Source organism: Microtus pennsylvanicus, chromosome X, assembly GCF_037038515.1.
Source record: "Microtus pennsylvanicus isolate mMicPen1 chromosome X, mMicPen1.hap1, whole genome shotgun sequence".
NCBI classification, from domain to species: domain Eukaryota; kingdom Metazoa; phylum Chordata; class Mammalia; order Rodentia; family Cricetidae; genus Microtus; species Microtus pennsylvanicus.
Window position 1 is genome coordinate 80,803,677 of NC_134601.1, and position 20,130 is coordinate 80,823,806.

A 20,130-nucleotide genomic window follows, 5' to 3' on the forward strand; every position below is an offset into this window, starting at 1 on the left:
GCTAAAGGAAATAGCACATATGCACGGCACACACACACCATAAAATATGTAATCTCAGCCCTTAGGGGGTCTTCCAATCTGGCTGGGGATACAATCTCAGTAAGGTCTTCAGTTCATTTGGCATTCTAGAAGAGAAGAATTGTGGCTCAGAGGAGAGAGGACCTTGGAGTTGGGGAGGGGTTGACGGAATGTTTGAAGAAGGATGACAGCATAGGCTGGTTTGGTAAAGACAGGTGGGTTTTGGTGAGGGGATGAGTGAAGAGGGAGTTGTAATGAGCATGGGGTCCCCTCAGGACTGTGTGCCAACTGTGGTTGCTATGGGTAGGAGGTCTGGCTGGTGAGGGGGAGAGAGTCTCTCAGAGTAGCTGAGATCCCACTAATGCACAGCAGAAAAGAAGCAGTTAAAAAGGCCCCCTCCTTTTCCACCCACATTGGGCCAAGGTGAGAGGCCCTTTGGCTCAGGCACAAAGTGATGGAGTTTGTATGTATGGTGGGTGTAAGCGCGCGTGTCAGTCTGCCAATGAGTGTGCTTGTTTAAAAACTTCTAGTTTTAAGTGACACAAGCCAGGCGCAGAAGCTTTTCTTTTATTTGTTTGTTATTGTTTTGCAGAAGGAGACAAGTTCCTTCAAGTTAAAGGCTGATTCTTGGATTCTTCAGCCTTGATTCCCACCCGTGCCCCCATGCACCCCAGCTCTGCTGTTTCCTGTAGAGAGCTAGGCAGAGAGCGAGACAGGAAAGGGGCAATGTGTCTTGCCAGCTTCCCAGCTTCGCTCCTGCTTGCACCAAGAGACCAGCGGTGACCTCTCTCCTGGGTTTCTGCCTCCTTTCATCTTCCAGTCTCCTCTTCCAGACTCCCCTGCAGACTAATTTTGGGGGAAACACCCCGATTGTTGGTAAAAGGCCTCTAGCGAGGCATCTGTCCCTGAGTAACCTCCTCGTCCACCATGGCCTGAATGTCCTTGGCAGCCCGAAGGCCAGACTTGATGGCAGTGTCTATCCAGCCATGGGGCAGGTCGGTATGCTCTCCAGCAAAGTGGATGCGACCCTCTGGCTGGGAGAGCTGCTCCAAATAGTCCACAAATTGGTAGGGTGTGAACTCAGCAAAGGCACCAATGGTGAGGGGGTCTAGAGACCCCCAGTGCTTGACCGTTGCTTTTGGGCACATGCGCTTTAGCTCCTCCTTGGGTATGTGATGCACAGCAGCCAGATCATCCAGGATAATATTCACCACCTGGTCAGGCTTCATGGCAGCGAAGAAGAAAGAATCATCGTCCACAGTGTAAGAGGCCAGCAGCATGCCCTTGCCACCTGGCAGGCTGTGGCTGGGATAGATAATATAACGAGAGGGCCGGTCTGTGATGGAGTTGCCTCCCCGGATGCCATCCTGTTCCCAGAAGCATTCGTTGCACACGAAAACCACCTTGGTGGCACTGGTATAATGCACGGAGCGCAGGGCATGTGCTTTGTCTGGGGACAGCGGTGGCTGGAAGGTGATGAGGCGTGTGGCCTTGGCGGAGGCTGAGTTGATGACATAGTCAGCAGTGAGTTTGCGCAGTGGGAAGATGGGCTCATCAGTGCGGTACAAAACTTCAACTTTCGACCCGTTTCTCACCACTGCTTCTACTCTGGATCTCAAACGGATGGTGCCAGACTTCAGGCTAGCATTGAAGCCATTGGGGAGTTGGTCAAAGCCACCAGTGATCTCTGAAAATCTGCAGGGGTGGAGAAGCGATGATGAGACTGGAGACACTGCCAGATGGTGTATCCCAGTACTGGCCATTCCTCTGGTCTGAAAAGAGAAGAACCTATCCCCCTGCTCTCTCGTGTGAGACACTTTATAAACATCACCGTCATGAATATACAGCCCTGTGTTACGCGGGCATTGTTACTTGAGTGCCCCCTATATGGTAAATACCCAATCAACCAGTGCTAGTGACTGGGTTCTTCCTGGCCCTAAATCAAGCCTTACTCATCAGTTCTGGAGAAGGTATTAGGACTCCTTAGGGACTCCAGGAGGGACTTGTGGTATCCAGGGTCCTCGTTCAACAAATCCCCGATCATCTTGGTTGCTCCTTTGCTCAGCTTTCCTTCCCTCACCAGATAAGCCTGCACGGAGGAGCAGCATAGATGCAAGGATGGGTTAGAGGGTCTAGCATGTAGGGAAGCTTTAGCAGGGTTAGATGGGGGCTTGAGGGAGACAAAGGTTTGGGCAGTAGGAAGAAGGCATTCTGTAGATAGGGCACTGCCCCAGGGCCTTGGCTGAGCACAGAGGCCGTTACTCCACCACCATCTCCTTGAGCCCCTTGTTTCACTTACCTTGGTAGAATAAGAGTCATAAAGGGACATCAGTTGGCTGCAGTTGGATGTCTTCACATCTTGTTTGAGCTGCAGAAAGGAGGAGAGATATTCATCAAGCTGTGCTTCCAGGTAACCAGGATATCTAGGCTGCTGTCGACAAGGTCACAGGGTGACAGATGTTTCACGTGCTTTTAGATTAGAGACCAGGTTCTTGGGATGTCCCTCAGAGAGGCTGGAAAAGGCCAGGAAAGGGCCATTCCCAGAGCTCCTGGACGCTGCTCCATCCCTTCATTTAAAGACACTCGTGCTTTTGTTGAGACAGGGTCTTACACAGCCTAGGCTGGCTTCAAACTCACTGTATACCTGAGGCTGCTCTTCAATTCTAGATCCTCCTGTTTCTATCTCCCAAGTACTGGGATTAAAAACTTGTACTACCACACCTGACTTGAAACAAAAGACCTGTTCAAGATGAAAATTTAAGGTGAATATTCAGTTGGTAGAACATTTGCTGTACAAGACTGAGGACTTGAGCCCTATTCCCCAGTATCCATATAAAAGTAGGGTGTGTTGGCACTGGAGAGATGGCTCAGTGGTTAAGAGTACTGGGTGTTCTTGCAGAGGACTTGGGCTCAATTCCCAGCATGCACATAGCAGCTCACACCTGTCTGTAACTCCAGTTCCAGGGGATCTGACACCCTCATACAGATATATATCCGGGCCAAACACCAATGTGCATCAAATTTAAAAAAAAATCATGGTGTGGTATCACATTACTGTAATGCCAGCTCTGTGAAGGTAGAAACAACAGGATCCCTGGAGCTTGCTGGTCAGCCATTCTAGCAGATTTGGTAAGCTCAGATCAGTGAAAAACTCTGCCAAAAATAAAATAAGGTGGGAAGCAATTGAAGAAGACAGCTGATGTTGACCACTGGCTTCGACACAAATATTCACATGCACCCACATTTACCTAAACATGTACATACATATACACACGCACAGGCACATGCATACGCACAGACACAGACACCCAGGCACAGACGCTTGAAGGTAAAGACTTTCACTATCATCTAGCATGACTGCTGATTCACTACCGAAGGCTGCCTAATCTAGTTGCCCCTTTCTTACACTGCTGCTGACCAAGTCCTGTTTCCTAGTTTGCTCAAAGACAGAGGAGAAGGGTTGAGGGTGGTGACATCATTAAGAGATGTGATAAGGCAGGAGGACCAATCATAAGAATGTTGGGTGGAGTCAGTTGATCTGAATCCAGGTACTGATTTGCTGTGTGACCTTAGGCACCACCCCTTTCCTTCTTGATCCCAGCTGGAAAAGGCAGCAGGTAGCAGGTACCTTAATGACTGCTTGGTCAAAGAGGTTTTGGGCAGTTTTGTTCTTCTCTGTGGGGTCCGTGGAATAGCCCAAGATCTCCGGGTTAGCTTCGACTTCCCAGGCACGATAACGCTGTCCATTGAATAGGTACCAAGTGTTGTTATCATGCTGGATGAACTTATTCATCTTCAGGCCAAACTTCTTGACATAGACGTGGGTTAGCCTTGAGACAGAGACAGGTATAATAACATCCTTGTTCCTTCTGGTCCCTTATTAGAAATGATTCTGGTCTAATTAGGGTAACCTTGTGCCTAGGAAGCTCAAACTACTTGTTCAATTGTAATCTCATTTAATGTTGTGGGGATTAGCTCCCCACTTCCTGAGGCTGTGGAGGGTGAGAAGTTCATTGAATTAAGGCTGTTTAGGAAATCTCAGCTAATAGTACTCAAAAGTATAGGCAGATGTCTTTTGTTTCAGACAGCATTTGAGATCCCACCATGCAATTCTAGGTAAATTGGAGGCCATATTTAATGACTCCTAGTTTGGGCTGATGCAGTTGTTTGTGTTTTCGGTGGTTTGGAGGGTGAGCGTGGGTTCAATTTATATTAAAGGCAATCAGGAAAAGAAAAAGAGAAGAGAAATGTCTGTGGAGATAGGGTCTAGAGCAAAGTTAGTGCTCAACAAATGGTAGATATTATTAATAGTAACGTTACAATTTCTTAGCTTGCTTTGATGTAACTGACAAATATGAAACTGCCCATATTTACATGCTACAGTTTAATGAGTTGGTAGTAATGATTGTAATTATCTGTTTGTAATTATTCCTGTGACCACGGCTTTCTGTGACCTCAGTCTTCTCTCTTACATGGGAGTTGAGTATCAGCCCTGACTTATTGGGTTGGATCGCATGCCACAGTGAGTCTGAAAGATCTTAGACATGATGGCAGCAGGGTCCCTCCTGCCTTCCCCCTCATTCCCACTATACTCCTTTGCTCCTTCTTTTGTACAGGACTTACTTGTGGCTTTCTGGGATTCGCATTGGTCCTAGTTCGAAGTACCAGCCTTCTGTCTTGTTTCTGACTGTGACCACCCGACCTCCGATGTGGTTACTGGCCTCCAAGATGGTGACCTGGAGTTCAAAGAAGCTGCTGTCATTCTTAGGAGTGCTGTTCTTTCTTCCCATCCCACTTATCACCTCCAAATAGCTGTAGGCTCTGACTTGAAGGCCATGAACATGCAGGATAACCTTTCTGGGGCTGTTTGCTCCAGGGATCCTGAGTGATTTTCTTGCATAGTCTTCATTCTTTGCTCCATAAGGACATGAACGGCAGTTGACAATGATTAAGGACTGGGGGGAGGGGGCGTTCAGAGACTGGTAGGCACCTGCAGTTGTGCCTCATTCCCTGTCAGGCCACTCACTCCTTTTCTCCCCAAGGAGGCAAATTGGAGGCTTATGATCAAGGCCTTTCAAGATCTTCTTACCTTGTGACCCGCATCTTGTAGGGTTTTAGCTGCCGCTAGGCCTGCTAAGCCAGCTCCTATTACCACCACACTCTTGGGCACTGGGGAGGCATGGAGCCCATTCTGGGCTATGAGGAGGAAGTTCTCGTAATCAGGGCCCTGGAAACACCTGAAAAGGTCCTCGTAGAAGGCAAGGCAGTTGGAGATGGATAGCAGGATCCCCAAAATAAAGATTCCTGGGGGCAGAGAAAACAAGAGCGTGACCTTTCTGGAACCCAGGCTCTGGGACCTGTTTATCCAGGATGAGCGGGCAGAGGGCAGTAAGGTGAGGGCAGGGCCTGACAAGTGTGTGGCTGGAGATCCGGATATTTGGTGTTATGTCTATATGAAGGCAATTGTGTTGTGCAGAGCATTGGGAACCGTAGTGCTATTTGTCTGATTAATGTGATTGTGAACACAGCTTGCATGCTGGAAGCTCGTGGGTGTGGGAGGTTCATAGCTGACTATGCGTATATCTGCTCCTGATGGGGAGTGTGATGTTGTGCTTACCTACAAGTGTATAAAGGACTGTGATCATGTATAACTGTCAGTTTGTGGGTAGGAGGGTGGTTGTAGTCTGTTCTTTCTATGACTGCAGAGTTCATGGCTGTACGTGATGGATGCGTTTGTGGAATGGTGTGGTTGTTATGAGTGTGTATGAGTCCACAGGAAAGTGAGATGCACTGAGCTGGAGTGGGAGTTGGGCTGGATTTGAGAGTGAGTGAGGAGGATGAGATGTCCAAGAAGGTGGGTGCTTGTGTGGGGTCTGGAGGTGAAGCTGTGTGGGGAAGAGAGTGAGCGAGCAAGTGAGAGGGAGAGAGGGGTGTGTGTGTACGTGTGAGAAGGCGAGTGTGCAAGAGAGGAAGGCTCAGGTCCCTGAGTGGGGAGTGAGAAGTGACCTATGGGAAACAGATGGTCCCTATGTTTTCTCCAGCCTCATCTTTGGTTTCTCCAGGCCTCCCAGGTATTTCGTGTGATATCAAGGTTAGAACTCATCACTCAGATAGTTGGTGAATACCTTGTAGCAAGGCTTGAGTGACTTAATTTCCTCTTTCACCTTTAGCTAGTCTTGCCTGACCCGAAGGGCTATTTGCTTTCCTCAGTGTCACCTGCTCTTAAGTGGACCGGGCAAGGACTGTAACTCTGAGCTTTCCCCAGAAGCTGAGTTTTGAGAGCCTCCTGTGTTTGGTCTTTGCAATGTCAAGGTAACTGAAGCTCCTCAAAAGAAGAAGAATTTTAGGGATCACTAGCTAAGGAGGTCCATTAGACCCTTCCCAACACGCAGACAGCTCACTAGAAAAGAGGACAGACATCACCAAGCCCAAAGGAGAGAACCCCTAAGCCTCTATCCCTCTCCCCACCCCACAGATCTTCCTTAACATTCTTCTCCAGTCTCCAGCCCTTACAGTTTCCCCTGAGGATTTGTTTCTTGGCCCCTCTGTCCTTTGATTTGAACGGACCCAACCCTTAGACCCATCCTCCAAATCCCTCTCCATCCTCAGGTCCTGGTGAAGCTGAATCCCTGCCTCAGTTCTTACTCTCTTTATTCTTATATGATCCTTCGCTGAGATTATGCCCCATCCATTGACCCACGTCCCTCTCCCCTCCAGCACCTATGCCTATCTCAGTGTCTAACACTTCTTTACTCGGTCTTTCCCGGACCTGGAGGAGGTCCCCACTTACCACTCATCTTGACCATGGTCCTGAAACTCTTGCTGAGCTCTGAGCAGCTCATCCTCTCTTTATGAAGGAACAGCACATTCTGGCAATATTTGGCCCATATCCCACCAGCCTGCCTCTGGCCTGACTGACTCAGCCAATGAAAGCAGCCCTGCACTAAGGCCTGACCTGTCAGGTGAAATGTCAATGATAACTGACGCCACCCTCCCCTCATCTTTTTCATCCCACCTTCCACAATCTTCTCTCCTAGGAAAAGTCCCATTTCCCAGCCCATCCCTCCTGTTGCTAAGGATCAGAAGGGGAATGGGAGTAGGTAGACCATTCTAAACTTGCTGTATTACCCTGGGAAGGGGTGAGGACTGGGTTAGACATCGATCTATGAACTTACGGCACAAACCAGAGCTCTGACTACCCCCACTACCGAGTGCCTGGTTTCCCACTGCAGGTCCACTATAACCCTTTGTTCTGATGTTTGTTTGACATAGGGATCTGGCCATGAGCTTCTGTGCAAGGGTCAGGCTTTTCTTGTCCCCCCTCCTTCTAAGGGTCCCTGGTAAGTAGACAGGTAGGCAGGAGTCTCTTGCCTGACCCATTTGCAGAGGAGAACATTTTCTGTCCCTTCCCCTAGGACCTCCAGGGCTTCCTTAGACACAGTGTACTTCTCTAGCAATGGACTTCCTTCCCATAAGGAATGGAGCCAGGTAGCTATTCTGCCAAGAATAGCTTTTGTTCACAGACTGGCTGGCAAGGGAAATGAACAGAAAGTCTGAACCCAACCAGCAGCATGGGGCTTGGGAGAGGGCAGGAGTGGGGGTAGATAGGGCACACAGTATCCAGGGCCCAAGACTGGGATCCTGGCACCAGGAGTAGTATGGGGGAAGGGCAGTAGCAATAGAATCGACAGAACTGGGTTTGAGTCCTGATTTGTCCTGGCAGACTTTATGTGACTTGGGATACAGAACTGATACCTTTCTGAGCTTGGGTTTTCTTCTTTGAGACACAGGCCAACAATACTTTTATCCTAAGAATTTGATTTGAACTTTATTATTATTATTAATAATAATAATATTGCCTTGTTTTTCAAGACAGAGTTTCTTTGTATAGTCTTGACTGTTTTGGAATTCATTCTATAGACCAGGCTAGCCTCAAACTCAGAGATCTGCCTCTGTTCCACAAGTGTTGGGATTAAAGGTGTGTGTCACTACCACCCAGCATTTTTTTTTAGAGTTGAAATATTTTCTTATAAATTAGAATCGAACTCATCACCCACAAACAAATAATTCTTACTGAAAAAGCTTTTAAAACAATCTCAAAATTTTTTTTCTTTTTTTTTAACATTTTTTTATTGATAAAAGAAGAATAAAGGAAAAAAAAACAAATTTCCACCTCCTCCCAGCCTCCCCTTTCCCTCCCCCTCCTCCCACTCTTCTCCCCCTCCTCCCACTCTTCTCCCCCTCCTCCCACCCCTCTCCCCTTCCCCCCACTCCTCTCCCCCTCTCTCTCCAGTCCAAAGAGCAGTCACGGTTCCCTGCCCTGTGGTAAGTCCTAGGTCCTCCCCCCTCCGTCCATATCTAGGAAGGTGAACATCCAAACTGGCTAGGCTCCCACCAAGCCAGCAGATTGCGTAGGATCAAAACTGCGTGCCATTGTCCTTGACGTCTCATCAGCCCTCATTGTTCGTCATGATCAGAGAGTTCAGTTTTATCCCATGCTTTTTTTGGTAATAGTCCAGCTGGCCTTGGTGAGCTCCCACTAGATCAGCTCCACTGTCTCAGTGGGTGGGTGCACCCCTCGTGGTCCCGACTTCTTTGCTCATGTTCTCCCTCCTTCTGCTCCTCATTGGGACCTTGGGAGCTCAGTCCAGAGCTCCAGTGTGGGTCTCTGTCTCTATCTCCATCCCTCGCCAGATGAAAGTTCTAAGATAATATGCAAGATATTCGTCAGTATTGCGCTAGGATGGGGTCATTTCAGGTTCCCTATCCTCAGCTGCCCAAGGAACTAACTGGGGACCTCAGCTTGGGCACCTGGGAGCCCCTCTAGGGTCAATTCTCCTGCCCACCCTAAAGTGGGTCCCTTAACTAAGGATTGTGGTTCCGTGCTCCCCTATCCAACCTTCCTTTACCCGATCCTCCTATTGCCCCAAGTCCCCCCTCCTTCCCTTCTACCTTTTCTCTCCCCATCTCCCCTTACCCCCTTCCCACCCCACCCCCAAGATCCCACTTTTCTCCCCGGCAATTTTGTCTACTTCCCTTATCCAAGAGGATAACGATATGTTTTTCCTTGTGTTCACCTTCTTACTTAGCTTCTTTAGGTTCGCCAATTGTAGATTCTGTGACCCCTATATATGGCTAGAAACCAATTATGAGTGAGTACATCCCATGTTCTTCTTTTTGGGTCTGGGATACCTCACTCAGGATAGTGTTTTCTATTTCCATCCATTTGCATGCAAAATTCGAGAAGTCATTGTTTTTTACCGCAGCGTAGTACTCTAGTGTGTATATATTCCATACTTTCTTCATCCATTCTTCCATTGAAGGGCATCTAGGTTGTTTCCAGGTTCTGGCTATTACAAATAATACTGCTATGAACATAGTTGAACAAATGCTTTTGACATGTGATAGAGCATCTCTTGGGTAAATTCCCAAGAGTGGTATTGCTGGGTCCAGGGGTAGGTTGATCCCGAATTTCCTGAGAAACCTAAACACTGACTTCCACAGTGGTTGCACAAGATTGCATTCCCACCAGCAATGGATGAGGGTACCCCTTCCTCCACAGCCTCTCCAGCAAAGGCTATCCTTGTTGTTTTTGACTTTAGCCATTCTGACAGGTGTAAGATGGTATCTCAAAGTTGTTTTGATTTGCATTTCCCTGATTGCTAAGGAAATTGAGCACGACCTTAAGTATCTTTTGGCCATTTGAAGTTCTTCTGTTGAGAATTCTCTGTTCAGTTCAGTGCCCCATTTTTTAATTGGGTTAGTTAGCATTTTAAAGTCTAGTTTCTTGAGTTCTCTATATATTTTGGAGATCAGACCTTTGTCTGTTGCGGGGTTGGTGAAGATCTTCTCCCAGTCAGTAGGTTCCCTTTGTGTCTTAGTGACAGTGTCCTTTGCTTTACAGAAGCTTCTCAGTTTTAGGAGGTCCCATTTATTCAATGTTGCCCTTAATGCCTGTGCTTCTGGGGTTATACCTAAGAAGCGATCACCTGTGCCCATCTGTTGTAGGGTATTTCCCACTTTCTCTTCTATCAGGTTCAGTGTGTTCTGACTGATATTAAGGTCTTTAATCCATTTGGACTTGAGTTTTGTGCACGGTGATAGATATGGGTCTATTTTCATTCTTCTACAGGTTGACATCCAGTTGTGCCAGCACCATTTGTTGAAGATGCTTTCTTTCTTCCATTGTATACTTTTAGCTCCTTTATCGAAAATAAGGTGTTCATAGGTTTGTGGGGTAAAATCCGGGTCTTCTATACGATTCCATTGGTCGACTTCTCTGTTTTTATGCCAGTACCACCCTGTTTTCATTACTGTAGCTCTGTAATAGAGTTTGAAGTCAGGGATGGTAATGCCTCCAGAAGATCCTTTATTGTATAGGATTGTTTTGGCTATCCTGGGTTTTTTGTTTTTCCATATAAAGTTGATTATTGTCCTCTCCAGATCTGTAAAGAATTTTGATGGGATCTTGATGGGGATTGCATTGAATCTATAAATTGCCTTTGGTAGAATTGCCATTTTTACTATGTTGATCCTCCCAATCCAAGAGCAAGGGATGTCCATCCATTTTTTGGTATCCTCATCAATTTCTTTCTTCAATGCCTTAAAGTTCTTGTCAAATAGATCTTTCACTTCCTTGGTTAGGTTTACCCCAAGATATTTTATGCTGTTTGTGGCTATCGTGAATGGAGAAGCTTCTCTGATTTCCCTCTCTGCTTCCATATCCTTTGTGTATAAGATGGCGACTGATTTTTTGGAGTTGATCTTGTATCCTGCCACATTACTAAAGCTGTTTATCAGCTGTAAAAGTTCTTTGGTGGAGTTTTGGGGGTCGCTTATGTACACTATCATATCATCTGCGAATAACGAAAGTTTAACTTCTTCCTTTCCAATTCGAATCCCCTTGATCCCATTATGTTGTCTTATTGCTATTGCTAGAACTTCCAGCACTATATTGAAGAGGTATGGCGAAAGTGGACAGCCTTGTCGTGTTCCTGAGTTAAGCGGGATGGCTTTGAGTTTCTCTCCGTTTAATTTGATGTTAGCTGTCGGCTTGCTGTATATAGCTTTTATTATATTTAGGTATGACCCTTGTATCCCTAATCTCTCCAAGACTTTTACCATAAATGGATGTTGAATTTTGTCGAATGCTTTTTCAGCATCTAATGAAATGATCATATGGTTTTTTTCTTTCAGTTTATTTATATGATGGATTACATTGATAGATTTTCGTATGTTGAACCAGCCCTGCATCTCAGGAATGAAGCCTACTTGATCATAGTGGATAATTTTTCGGATGTGTTCTTGGATTCGGTTTGCCAGTATTTTGTTGAGGATTTTTGCATCGATATTCATGAGTGAGATCGGCCTGTAATTCTCTTTCCTGGTTGAGTCTTTGTGTGGTTTTGGTATCAGAGTAACTGTAGCTTCATAAAAGGAATTTGGTAATGACCCTTCTGTTTCTATATTGTGAAATACATTAAGGAGTATAGGTATTAGGTCTTCTTGGAAGTTCTGGTAGAATTCCGCGTTGAAACCATCTGGTCCTGGGCTTTTTTTGGTAGGGAGGTTTTTGATAACCGCTTCTAATTCTTCGCGACTAACAGGTCTATTTAGATTGTTCACCTGGTCCTGGTTTAACTTTGGTAAATGATATTTATCTAAGAAAGTATCCATTTCCTTTACATTTTCCAGTTTTGTGGCATATAGGCTTTTGTAGTAAGATCTAATGATTCTCTGAATTTCCTCTGTGTCTGTGGTTATGTCCCCCTTTTCATTTCTGATCTTATAAATTTGCAAATTCTCTCTCTGCCGTTTGATTAGTTTGGATAGGGGTTTGTCAATCTTGTTGATTTTCTCCAGGAACCAGCTTTTTGTTTCATTGATTCTTTGGATTGTTCTCTGTGTTTCTATTTTATTGATTTCAGCCCTCAGTTTGATTATTTCCAGTCTCCTACTCCTCCTAGGTGAGTCTGCTTCTTTTTTTTCTAGAGCTTTCAGGTGGGCTGTTAAGTCTCCAATGTGAGCTTTCTCTGTTTTCTTTAAGTGGGCACTTAGTGCTATGAACTTTCCTCTTAGGACTGCTTTCATAGTGTCCCATAAATTTGAGTATGTTGTTTCTTTATTTTCATTGAATTCCAGGAAGACTTTAATTTCTTTCTTTATTTCTTCCTTAATCCAGGTATGGTTCAGTAGTTGGCTGTTCAGTTTCCATGACTTTGTGGGCTTTCCGGGGGTAGCCTTGTTGTTGAATTCTAACTTTAATCCATGGTGATCTGATAAGACACAGGTGGTTAGTAATACTTTTTTGTAACTGTGGATGTTTGCTTTGTTACCGACTATGTGGTCGATTTTCGAGAAGGTTCCATGAGCTGCAGAGAAGAAGGTGTATTCTTTCCTATTTGGGTGGAATGTTCTATAGATGTCTGTTAAGTCCATTTGTTTCATTACCTCCATTAATTGTCTTATTTCTCTGCTAGATTTCTGTCTGATTGACCTGTCCATTGGCGAGAGAGGAGTGTTGAAGTCTCCTACTATTAGTGTGTGCGGTTTGATGGCTGCCTTGAATTTTAGCAATGTTTCTTTTATGTACGTGGGTGCTCTTATATTAGGGGCATAGATGTTCAGGATTGAGACTTCATCCTGATGAACTGTTCCTGTTATGAATATAAAATGCCCCTCTCCATCTCTTCTGATTGATTTAAGTTTGAAGTCAACTTTGTTAGAGATTAGTATGGCCACACCTGCTTGTTTCTTAGGTCCATTTGCTTGATAGGCCTTTTCCCAACCCTTTACTCTGAGTAGGTGCCTGTCTTTGTGGTTGAGGTGTGTTTCTTGTAAACAGCAGAATGTTGGATCCTGTTTTCTTATCCAATCTCTTAGCCTGTGCCTTGTTATAGGTGAGTTGAGACCATTGACATTAAGTGATATTAATGACCAGTGGTTGTTAACTCCGGTCATTTTTTTTTAGTCGTAGAGTTTGTGTGTATCCCTTCTTTGGTTTGTGTTGATGAAGGGTCTCTAGATGCCTGAGTTATTGTGGTCATTATTGGACTCCTTGGTTAGTGATTTTCCTTCTATTACTTTCTGTAAGGCTGGATTTGTGGCTGCATATTGTTTGAATTTGTTTTTATCCTGGAAAATTTTATTTTCTCCATTTATAGTGAACGAAAGCTTGGCTGGGTATAGTAATCTGGGCTTGCATCCATGGTCTCTCAGTTTCTGCAGTACATCTATCCAGGACCTTCTGGCTTTCATGGTTTCCATGGAAAAGTCAGGTGTAAGTCTGATAGGTTTACCTTTGTAAGTAATTTGGCCTTTTTCCTTTGCCACTCTTAATATTTTTTCCTTATTCTGAATGCTTTGTGTTTTGATAATTATATGGCGAGGGGATGTTTTTTTTTTTTTGATCCAGCCTATTTGGTGTTCTGTATGCTTCTTGCACCTTCATAGGTATATCTTTCTTTAGGTTGGGAAAGTTTTCTTCTATAATTTTATTAAATATATTTTCTGGACCATTGAGCTGCACTTCTTCTCCTTCTTCTACTCCTATTATTCTTAGGTTTGGTCTTTTTATTGTGTCCCATATTTCCTGAATGTTTTGTGATGAGAGTTTGTTGGACTTGCTGTTTTCTTTGATCATAGTGTTTATTTTCTCTATGGTATCTTCAGAATCTGAGAGTCTTTCTTCTATCTCTTGTATTCTGCTGGTTATGCTTGTTTCTGTAGTCTCTATTCATTTACCTAGATTTTCCATGTCCAGCCGGCCCTCTGTTTGTGTTTTCTTCTTTGCCTCTATTTCAGTTTTCAAGTCTTGAACTGTTTCCACTATCTGTTTGATTGTTTTTCCTTGGTTTTCTAGGGTATCATTCACTGATTTATTCAATTCTTCAAACTTTCTGTTATATTTCTCATCCATTTCTATAAGGGCGTTTTTTACATGCTGTTTAAGGGCGTCAATCACTTTCATGAAGTCAATCTTTTCTCCTTCTTGATTAAGGTGTTCATGTCCTTCCGTTGTGAGGTCGCTGGTTTCTGGTGGCTTCATGTTGCTTTTCAGTTTGTTGGGCGAATTCTTGCCTCACCCAGCATTTTTTTAAAGAAGTGTTTTGTAGTATAGATTAGGATGACCTTGAACTCCAAATCCTTCTGCCTCAGCTTCCCGATTGCTTGGATTATGTCACCATATGCCTCATACTGTTTCTAGGCTGACCTGAGAGGATGTGTGGAGTATAACTGTTTTCTTTAGGTTTGTCATGAGCATCACCATCTTGAAGCAGAGCAGGTATGGTGATTTGGGAAGACCTTGCCCACAGGCAAGTCAATAGAATAATCAGACAATGCTAAGTCTAAGATAACCTATTATAACTGCATTATCCTGTTGTAACTATTATGTAGTTCGTAGCTAAGTCCAGGATAATGCGGCTGCTAACACTTTCTGTGGAAGGAGATTGTGGGATGGGGTTCTCTAGTCTTTCATTTGAGAGTCTGGTCACCATTTCCTCCTGACCCAGCTGCACAGAATCTTGGGGATGGTAGGGTATATAAGAGGCAAAAGGTTGAGTTGGGGTGGGACTTTCATGGTAGAGCAACCCATGAGTCACCCATGTTCCTGGAAGTAAATCATTATTTCAACAGTGTATGAAGAATCTAGCATAGCACCTTGGGAGTGTGAAATGGTATCGTTCTGTGGCTTTGATTATTATTTTCCCAGTGGCTATTGATGGGGAGTATTGCCTTAGGGTTTCTATTGCTGTAAAGAAACTCCATGACCATGGCAACACTTTAAAAAAATTTCACTATAATTATTTCTTATTTTTATTCTTTGAAAGATTAGTTAATTAATTTATTTTGCATCCCAACCACAGCCTCCTCTCCTCCCTCCCCTCCTCCTGCCCCCATCCACTCCTCCTCTGTATTGGGCTAGCCATTTCTGTGGATTTTCCTCTGAAGTCCCTGACCCCTATGACTCCTACAATCCCTCCTCCCTCTCCTCAGCAGGACTCCCTGAACTTGACTCAATGTTGGCTGGATCATGGCAACTCTTACAAAGGAAAATATTTAATTGGGGGTGGCTTACAATTTTAGAGGTTTAGTCCACTGTCTTCATTGTATGCAGACATAGTGGCATGCAGGCAGACATGGTGCTGGACAGGGAGTTGAGAGTTCTCCATCCTGTTCTGCAGGCAGCATGAGCAGCTGCATTTCACACTAGACATAGATAGCTTGAGCAAAGGAGACCTCAGAGCCCACCTTCAAAGTGACACAAGGCCACACCAACTCCAACAAAGCCATAGCTCCTAATAGTGACACTCGCCACGGGGACCGTTTTCTTTCAAGCTGCCACACCTTTCTTTTACAGGCTTATTGGTCAGTCATATATGCTCTTCAGAGAAATGTTTATTCAGGTCATTTGTCCATCTTGACAATGAGTTCTCGCTCTCTGAACTCTTGAGCTTTAAAGTTTTGTTTTTGAATATTTGTTTTATATTATGTGCATACTTATTTCGCCTGTAGATATGTCTGTGCACCACATATGTGCAGTGTGGAGGCCAGAAGATGGTCTGATCCCTTGGGACTGCAGTTGCAGATGTTTATGAGTGCCCACGTAGATGCTGGAAACTGAACCTGGGTCCCTGGAGGAGCAGCAAGTGCTCTTAATCACTAATCTTCAGCCCTGGGCTTTAAGGCTTTGAAAGCTATATTGTAGCTACAACCTTAGTCAGATATTTTATGTGAAAATGTTTTTCTGTGCATTTGTACTATCACTTTTTTTCTCTTTTGATATTTTATTTTTTTACTAATTCTGTGAAAATTTCATACAATGTATTTTTTGATCATATTCGCCCTCACCTCCTCCTCTGAGCTTTTCCCAGATCCATCCCCACCTTTCTAACTCCCCAACTTTGTGTTCTCCCTTAAAACATTTTATTTAATACCCATCGACTCCACAGCAAGCTGTTATTATACTTGTAGGTAACAGATCATCCCCTGAAGTGCGATCAAGCTGCCAGGTCCAGGCTGGCTTTGTAGATGCGGTTGAAACCGAACTCCTGATTTTCCTGTCTCTATCTCCCAGGGGCTGGAATTACAGGCTTGTGATGCCACACCTGGTTGAATTTTCTTGATGGTTTTCTTTGTCTTATAAAGGTTTCTACTTTGATAAAGTTCAATTAATTTTTTTCTCTTCTTACTTTTGGAGTAGATCTAAGAAACGATTGCCTGACCCAAGAACATGAAAATTTAATCCTATGTTTTGCCCTAAAAGTGTCATTTAGGTCTTTAATTCATTTTGAAGTAATTTTCTGTATTATATATGGCAGGGCCCAATTTTCTTCTTGCACACGGGTATCTCTTTGTCTCAGCGCTAATTTTTGAAAACACTATTCTTTCTTCATTGAACAATCTCTGTGTTCCTGCTGAAAACTAATTGACAATAAATTTTAAGACTATGTCTGGGCTGTCAATTCTAATTACTTTAGTGGTAGGTTTTAAAATTGAAAAACAAGAGGTCTCCAGCTATATTCTTACCTCTCAAGGTTGTTTGACCCATTCTGAGTTCCTTGACTACTCTAAAGAAAACTAGCAGCTAGGGTTATAATAGAAGTGCATTGATTGAGTCTTCTGATTAATCAGTTTAAGACATATTGACATCTTAATAATGTGAAGAGATTGAAGAGATGGTTAGCCATTCAAAGTATGTACTGACTGGGAGGTGATGGCGCACACCTTTAATCTCAGCACTTGGGAGGCACAGGCAGGTGGACCTCTGTGAATTTGAGGCCAGTCTGATCTACAGAGTTAGTACGGGGACAGTCAAGGCTATACAGAGAAACCCTGTCTCAAAAAACAAACAAACAAAAAATAGTATATACCGCTCTTCCCGAGTTCAGTTTGAAGCATCCATGTTGGGTGGCTTACAACTGCTTGTAACTCCAACCCCAGAAGATCTGAAGCGCTCTTCTGGACTCTATGAGCACCAGCAACCACAAGCTCACATTCTATCTCTCATATACACATAATTAAAAATAAAACAAACCTTTAAAAAAACAATTTGAAGTCTGACACATGAACTTTAAAATTCCTAAAGTGACTACATCCACATTGTAAACTCAATGGTATCTGAATTTTTAGGTCACAGAGCTGGCATCCGCAGCAAGTACACACCATCAGATGTCAATGTGCGTTCTAGATGATCACAAGTAGTCCCAGAAAGCCATAGCAGGTTGCATGAGGAAGTGGCCCAAGTGCTACTTTCTCCTCCACAGTCTGAACTTGTAGTCTCCCTGGTGAGTTCTCTGTGATTGGCTGAGTAGGAACACATGCATGCTGGTGACAGATGGTTCTATGTGATGTGCCTGCCCTACTTTCAAGTTGATAGCTAGAACACCATGTGTCTTTCTGGAACATGCCCGAGGACAATGGTGAAGAGAAACCCTCTGGGGGACAGGTCACTGAGCAGGGTATTCGCTTGTTCTTTTGACTTAGAAGAATAAGCAGTGTACAGGGAAAAGTCTATATTGGCTAATGCCCACTGGCCATGAGTTAGCTGGATGTGTGGCCAGATAGTCAGGGACTTGGATAGAACTTAATTAAATAATTTGTGAGCGTGAGTATGGGGAGAGATCTGTGGATAACCATCCTTGAACTGAAGAAAAATTTTTTTTTATTGATAAAAGAAGAATAAAGAAAAAAAACAAATTTCCACCTCCTCCCAGCCTCCCCTTTCCCTCCCCCTCCTCCCACTCTTCTCCCCCTCCTCCCACTCTTCTCCCCCTCCTCCCATCCCTCTCCCCTTCCCCCCACTCCTCTCCCCCTCCCTCTCCAGTCCAAAGAGCAGTCAGGGTTCCCTGCCCTGTGGTAAATCCTAGGTCCTCCCCCCTCCGTCCATATCTAGGAAGGTGAACATCCAAACTGGCTAGGCTCCCACAAAGCCAGCAGATTGCGTAGGATCAAAACTGCGTGCCATTGTCCTTGGCGTCTCATCAGCCCTCATTGTTCGTCATGATCAGAGAGTTCAGTTTTATCCCATGCTTTTTTTGGTAATAGTCCAGCTGGCCTTGGTGAGCTCCCACTAGATCAGCTCCACTGTCTCAGTGGGTGGGTGCACCCCTCGTGGTCCCGACTTCTTTGCTCATGTTCTCCCTCCCTCTGCTCCTCATTGGGACCTTGGGAGCTCAGTCCATTGCTCCAGTGTGGGTCTCTGTCTCTATCTCCATCCATCGCCAGATGAAAGTTCTAGGATGATATGCAAGATATTCGTCAGTATTGCGCTAGGATGGGGTCATTTCAGGTTCCCTATCCTCAGCTGCCCAAGGAACTAACTGGGGACCTCAGCTTGGGCACCTGGGAGCCCCTCTAGGGTCAATTCTCCTGCCCACCCTAAAGTGGGTCCCTTAACTAAGGATTGTGGTTCCGTGCTCCCCTATCCAACCTTCCTTTATCCCGATCCTCCTGTTTCCCCAAGTCCCCCCTCCTTCCCTTCTACCTTTTCTCTCCCCATCTCCCCTTACCCCCATCCCACCCCACCCCCAAGATCCCACTTTTCTCCCCTGCAATTTTGTCTACTTCCCATAGCCAAGAGGATAACAATATGTTTTTCCTTGTGTTCACCTTCTTACTTAGCTTCTTTAGGTTCGCCAATTGTAGACTCCGTGACCCCTATTTATGGCTAGAAACCAATTATGAGTGAGTACATCCCATGTTCTTCTTTTTGGGTCTGGGATACCTCACTCAGGATAGTGTTTTCTATTTCCATCCATTTGCATGCAAAATTCGAGAAGTCATTGTTTTTTACCGCAGCGTAGTACTCTAGTGTGTATATATTCCATACTTTCTTCATCCATTCTTCCATTGAAGGGCATCTAGGTTGTTTCCAGGTTCTGGCTATTACAAATAATACTGCTATGAACATAGTTGAACAAATGCTTTTGACATGTGACTCAAATGAATGTTACCACCTCTAGGTTCCTCATAGTTTCCTGCTCTCCCCTTTGTCTTTCTCTAGACGCTAACCCAGAAAAGCCCTCTGAAGTGTTCATCTTACCAAAGTCAGCTGACTCTCAATGAGGCCTTGTCAGCTTGGGTCCAGTAGAGCATCCCTGGTTGTTAGAATTGCAGTTAACTTTTAGCTTTGACTTTCTCAAGGCTTAGCACCTCTCTGGAGTCTGTGGTCTTGTGTTATTGAGAAAGAAAACTCTAGAGTCTCCCTTATTCCTTAGGCTGACCTCTGGGCTGGTAGCTCCATGCCCAAGGTGGAGTGGGAATGGCTCTCAGCAGCAGGAGACATTTTGGTCTGAGTTCCTGTACAACCATTATCATAAACTTAGGTAATTAAGCTTAATATGTACTTTGTAGATTCACACTTGACTCAGGAGGCAAGTAGCCAGGTTTCTTTGATGTTCCCATTGTCTAGTTGCATGATCTTTGCCAGATTGCTCCTCTCTTCTGGATTCATTTGTCTGAAAAACAGGCAGGTGGAACCACTCTGGACTATTCTAAAGTATTTCTGATATTTAAAAATCAGGGTGGTTAACATTTCATCCCGTCTACGGTCCTAGATTGTTTCTTTCCTGAGACAAGTGATTCCAACTCTCTGAGCCTCAGTTTCCTCATTTGTCTAAGGTGAGATGAATCATCTTCTTGATTGGACTGCCCTGTAAGAAATGGAGTGAGGCAGAGGCAGCCTGAACTTATATAGAGTTTGAGGCCAGCCTGGTCTATCTAGTGAGTTTCATGCTACATAGTGAGACTGTCTCAAAAGAAAAGTGCTGGAGTGGGGGTTAGTGACATGTAGGAAGAGTTAGGTTAGCGCTGGAGTGAGGGTTAGTGACGTGTAGGAAGAGTCAGGTTAGTGCTGGAGTGAGGATTAGTGATGTGTAGGAAGAGTTGGTTAGTGCTGGAAAGGATTCGGCCTTTTTTCTTCCCTCCTTCCCTTCCTCTCCCTCCATTCTTTTCTTTCTTTGAATTTGAATTGTCCCCAAACTCTGTAGTATAAATACACCTATAGTGGTCGTAGTCAAGGTCTTATTATTCTATTCTTGAATGTGTTTGCACTTTGACTCATTACCAAACAAACCGAGTAGACCAAACATCTGTCATCACACACACACA

General features: G+C 44.5%; 1 protein-coding gene across 1 annotated transcript; it reads right to left on the reverse strand.

Moving 5' to 3' along the window:
• Positions 1 to 628: 628 nt before the first annotated feature.
• On the reverse strand, positions 629 to 6,824 carry LOC142840375 (L-amino-acid oxidase-like). The gene is made up of 7 exons (XM_075956927.1): positions 6,809 to 6,824; positions 5,108 to 5,322; positions 4,642 to 4,754; positions 3,647 to 3,848; positions 2,318 to 2,386; positions 1,971 to 2,107; positions 629 to 1,713 (listed from the first exon to the last, which is right to left on the reverse strand). Exons 1-7 carry the CDS (start codon positions 6,822 to 6,824, stop codon positions 906 to 908), a joined length of 1,560 nt encoding a protein of 519 aa, XP_075813042.1. The 3' UTR covers positions 629 to 905.
• Positions 6,825 to 20,130: the final 13,306 nt, after the last annotated feature.

Bases quoted from the DNA above. Each gene is read 5' to 3' on its own strand.
- LOC142840375 (XM_075956927.1), bottom strand. The intron at 3,849-4,641 runs GTAAGTCCTGTA...CTCTGTCTCAAG, and splicing joins CGAATCCCAGAAAGCCACAA to GCTAACCCACGTCTATGTCA. The intron at 1,714-1,970 runs GTAAGGCTTGAT...CCACCCCTGCAG, and splicing joins ACCTTCTCCAGAACTGATGA to ATTTTCAGAGATCACTGGTG.